Raw genomic sequence first — 5,016 nt, 5'->3', positions numbered from 1 at the left:
AGACCATCAGGAAGGTTGGAGCCAGGAACTCAAGAAGACAAAGAACCTCTTAAGAGTCATTAGCCCCATCCCCAGGGAAGCAGATGACTTTTGGGACATAATATGACTAACCATTACCATCAAGTAATACCAGAGAGGCACACCTGGGCTCAGGTCAGAATACGTGACACAGGAAATAGCCTCAAAGTTCATGCCACAGTAACAGGAAGACTTCCAAACAAAAAGCTAGAGAGGGTATAAAAAGCTACTGGCCATGTGCTCACTCTCTTCTCTCCTCTGCTCTTTCCTGAAGAGCCATCTTTCTGCTTCTGCAATAAACTGTAACCATCTTCCCAAAGCAGTCACCATGTTGCTTATTTAATAGTAATAATAATGATAATATTCCCGGCTTGGATGAACCAGGATGAAGACTTACTTCTGACATCATGCTGTAGTATAACAATGGGACTGTAACAGCAGAAGGGGATAGCACCCCATCCAATTTCAAACCACTTAAGGATCATAACTGTCCATAAGTCAGCAAAGGCACCCCACCCTCCAGGAATTGATAAATAGCCCAGAGGTTTGGGACAGTTTCCCTCTATTTCATGTTTTCTGATTGTATTTTGTTTGAATTGATCATAGTAAGTTATCTTTGAATGAGTTAAGAGCATATTATTTTTAAAAAAGAGGGGGGTGACAATCAGAAAAGTAATCAAATCCTTTCATTCTAAGCAGTTAAGGATGTGAACGGTAAAAGAAGAAAGGAAACACAAGACTGGGGGCATCTAGCAAGAAGAAAGAATCCAGATGTTTAGAGAAAGCGTTCTTCAAACTTCAAGATAAAGTTCTATGAATTCTCTAAGGAAAGCTAGGATCACACACCATTTAGGTTAAGCTGAAAAGAGATGAGGTAGTTTTATGGGAAACTTTGGGTACCACTATGGGAAAACGAATCATTATTTTAACATCTAGTGTAAATTATGACTGCATAGGAAGCCATCATTTAGATCAGGGGTGTCAAACTGCTGGCCCGCGGGCCAGATGCATCATAGCAAAACCGCGCCCACCCTATTGCCGGCAATGGCAAAAAAAGTCATGATACGTCGCGACACGTCACATGACGTTGTGAGTTTGACACCCCTGATTCAGATGGTGTGTTTTGGTATTGTATATAATATGAACACTGTTAGTATGTTTTGCAAACCTGGATTTGGAGTTTAGGATATTGTGTGAACCCAGCCTACGGGCCATGCACAGATTCTTATCAACTCCTTTCTGACTTATCGATGCAGAAATGATTTCCACGGTCCATTCCTATATAATTCTGATGGGAATTTTACAAAACTAGCCATTGGTAGAGATCTGGAAAGCAGTATTTTGAAAGGGACTATAACAGAATAACAAAGATGGAAGGGATCTTGAAGGTCTTCTAGTTCAAGACCCTATACCATTTCAGACAAATGGTGTCCAATCTCTTCTTAAAATCCTTCAGTGTTGGAGCACCCACAACTTCTGGAGGCAAGTCGTTCCACTGACTAATTGTTCTCACTGTCAGGAAAATGAAGTGAGGTTCTACATGTTGGTGCAATCTTAGTTTGAGAGATCAACTTGCATCCCCTCTGGCGCCCTCCATTCTTGGCACGCCAAACAGTGTGAATATAGCATTCAACCACATTTTGGCAGGAAAAAAACCAGAGCATTTATTTATGCCTGTACATAAACTTTTAAGTATCAATTGCCTTTTCTTCCCACTCTACTCCACCCAGTTTTTTTGAGCCCCACCTACTTTCTGTGGTCATCCCTACCTACCGCCCTCAAGATATTATGTTGGACTGAAAGCATCTGTAAGCATTAAAAGGTTACCTAACACTTGAATGCTAGGAAACGTCCTTAACTATATGCTTCTGTTGACTTTGCAGGTGCTCGTGAGCTGGGTCTCCAACTTCTATCGTCATGGACTGGAAGACACTACAGGGGCTGCTGAGTGGAGTGAACAAATACTCCACGGCTTTTGGCCGTATCTGGCTCTCTGTGGTCTTTGTTTTCCGTGTACTTGTTTATGTGGTAGCTGCTGAGCGAGTGTGGGGAGATGAGCAGAAGGATTTTGACTGCAATCACCGGCAACCTGGTTGCACCAATGTTTGCTACGATCATTTTTTTCCCATCTCCCACATCCGTCTCTGGGCCCTGCAGCTGATTTTTGTCACCTGTCCATCTCTGCTCGTCATCATGCATGTGGCCTACCNCGTGTACTTGTTTATGTGGTAGCTGCTGAGCGAGTGTGGGGAGATGAGCAGAAGGATTTTGACTGCAATCACCGGCAACCTGGTTGCACCAATGTTTGCTACGATCATTTTTTTCCCATCTCCCACATCCGTCTCTGGGCCCTGCAGCTGATTTTTGTCACCTGTCCATCTCTGCTCGTCATCATGCATGTGGCCTACCGTGAGGACCGAGAAAGGAAGAACCGGGAAAAAAATGGAGAAAACTGCCCCAAATTGTATAGCAACACTGGAAAGAAACACGGCGGTCTGTGGTGGACTTACCTCCTCACCCTCTTCTTCAAGCTGGGTATTGAGATCGTCTTCCTCTATCTCCTCCACAGAATATGGGACAGTTTTGACCTACCACGTCTGGTCAAGTGTGACCTGTCACCTTGCCCCAATACGATTGATTGCTACATTGCTCGGCCAACTGAGAAGAAGATTTTCACGTACTTCATGGTAGGGGCATCGGCTCTTTGCATTGTCCTCACCATGTGTGAGATCTTCTACCTCATCTTCAAGAGAATGGTCCGCTCAATGCACAAATGGAAGAAGAACAAAAAATCCTTGACCTACAGCAAGGCCTCCACTTGTCAGTGCCATATGAGGATGGAACACGGACAGGATGGGAAATTAAAGAATTCCCCCTTAGAAGGCCTTAGAGCTTCTGCTCCTAACCTGACTTTAATCTGAGGGGGAGAAGAAGCAAATCCAAAATGACCCCATGCCAGGACACATGAAATGGGGGAGGGGAAAAGGACTTGAAGTGGAAGCCTTCCACTGAATCACTAACCAAATTTTCCACAAGGGAAAGGACCACCATGATTGAAGGGGAGCTGATAAGAGCACTGCCATGTTTTATTCAGGTCTTAAGGCAAGGCCATCTGTTTACATATTATACCTAAGCTAAGCATGCACACTTAATATGCTCTAGCAGACTATGTTGGTTTGTTCTCCAAACCCTTTTAGAAAGGTTGCAACTTTCTACACACTCAGGTTTATGCTTTCTACTTTTCTAAACTACTCCAGAAGCTAAGCAAACATCTGTGTACAATATGTTGCGGTCTTTAAAACCTAGGACAGCCAAAATCTATGACTCTGCATTTCTTCCACTGATTTATTTCGTTGTTTATAGAATTGTTTATAGAGTTGTAAGAACTGTATGAGAAGGAGGGGAGTAAATTAATTAGGGAAATTCAGTAAACATGGATAAACTAAGTAGATGTCCTCCCTTCTCTTGCAGGCCACCCATTCTTTGAAATGACAAATGTCCATGAAAGCTACAAAGCAAGCAAAACAAATCCCACTGAAAGATGGTTTTAGTCAAATTTCCTCTCTTGAATTTCACTTGGAGGAAATCCACTATGGGGTTCATATTTGAGGAATTCCAAGGGAAGGAAATTTTGGCCGGACAGTCTGCTTACACCATTCCTACCCCATTTACAGTTGAGCTTAATTCTTGATGACAGTATCCCCTTTTCAATAGAAAGTATTTTCACAAAGTATTGTTTATCTACTAATTTTCTAGTGCCCCTCCCCCCTAAAAAAAGATATTGAGTTGGGTTAAAAAAGAATGAGACAGTATTTCCTTCCCTAAAGCTTTTTAGATAAGACATAGCCTTCTACTCTCTGAAAATGAGAGATGTATTCTGACACGGAAAGCTAAATTTGGTATAGATAGCAATTCGAAAGCATGAAAATGCAAGTAGATTAATAGGTACCACTTTGGTGGGAAGGCAACAGCGTTCTGTGTCTCTTTGGTGTTGTGTGTGCCTTTGGCGTATAGCTACGCTGGCCACATGACAAGGGAAAATGTCTTCAGCCAAGAAAGGGAGATGAGCACCACACCCTAGAGTTGGACACAACTGGACAGGGAAACCTTTATCTTTAGAAGGGATGAGGAGGAGATAAAAAAAGGAGGTAAAAGCATCCCTGGGGTCTCTTCTTCCTGAATTTTCTCCTACATTTTTTTTCGTTATTTTGATGAAAGTTTGATGAGGGAGATCTTCTAACCATCTAACTTCCCCAGTTCTCCACCCTTGGTCTCTCATCCTGTCTGTAACAGAGAACTTCCCACTGAAATCAAGTTTAATGAAATTATTCTGGAAGGATTAGTCCAGAGAAAAAGGGAACATGTCTTAAGAAGAGAAATGGAAGAAAGCAATTAGTCGAAATCAATGTTTACAGCTCAGTTTAGCCAAAAGGAACAAATCAAGCAACAGAAGAGATTTCACGCTTAGCCAAAACATTTAAGCTATTTTGAGACAGCTGTGGATCTTATGACTATAGAATCTTATGACTACAGAAACTTCTATAACTAGATTTGGAGCCTCCTTAATTGAGTTCCATGTAGACCCTCTTCCAGGCAGAGCAAGAATTAAAATCATATTTGAAGTTTTGGTTTGGCTGATGGTTCTGTTACTGCGGGAAATAAAATCCACCATGGACAAAGATTAGGCAGGACTCGTGACTCATTCTGGATCAGCGTAGCAGCAGAGGGCAGGCACAAATTCCTTTCTTTAATTATTTCATTTTTATTACAGAAGGTTTTTTTACCAAGTAAAAATACTTCAGATTTAAAGAAAAAAGAAAGTAAAGAAAAATAAAAGGAAAGTATTAAGTAAATAAAGAAAAGAAAAAAAAGAAAAAGAAAGGAAAAAAATAAAAGAACAGAAAAAAGAAAGAGGGACGGAAGGAGGGAAGAAGGGAGGGAGGGAGGGAGGGAGGAAGAAGTTTTAACTGCATTTATATTTTATCCTCTCTCTCTAAG

The 5,016-nt window shown here is 41.6% G+C and overlaps 1 protein-coding gene across 1 annotated transcript in view; it reads left to right on the top strand.

The window, feature by feature from the left end:
• The window catches only part of GJB3 (gap junction protein beta 3), a 5,672-nt gene extending 973 nt beyond the window's left edge, over nt 1-4,699 (top strand). The window contains exons 2-3 of the mRNA XM_015820452.1: nt 1,902-2,154; nt 2,355-4,699. Coding sequence (XP_015675938.1) covers nt 1,936-2,154; nt 2,355-2,939 — 804 coding nt within the window. The 5' untranslated portion in view covers nt 1,902-1,935 and the 3' untranslated portion in view covers nt 2,940-4,699. The remainder of the gene's footprint in view (nt 1-1,901; nt 2,155-2,354) is intronic.
• Nucleotides 4,700-5,016: the final 317 nt, after the last annotated feature.

Source organism: Protobothrops mucrosquamatus, unplaced genomic scaffold, assembly GCF_001527695.2.
Source record: "Protobothrops mucrosquamatus isolate PMUCROS unplaced genomic scaffold, P.Mucros_1.0 scaffold1131, whole genome shotgun sequence".
NCBI classification, from domain to species: Eukaryota; Metazoa; Chordata; class Lepidosauria; order Squamata; family Viperidae; genus Protobothrops; species Protobothrops mucrosquamatus.
The sequence above is the reverse complement of the archived record's forward strand: the minus strand, read 5'-3'. Positions and strand labels throughout refer to the sequence as shown.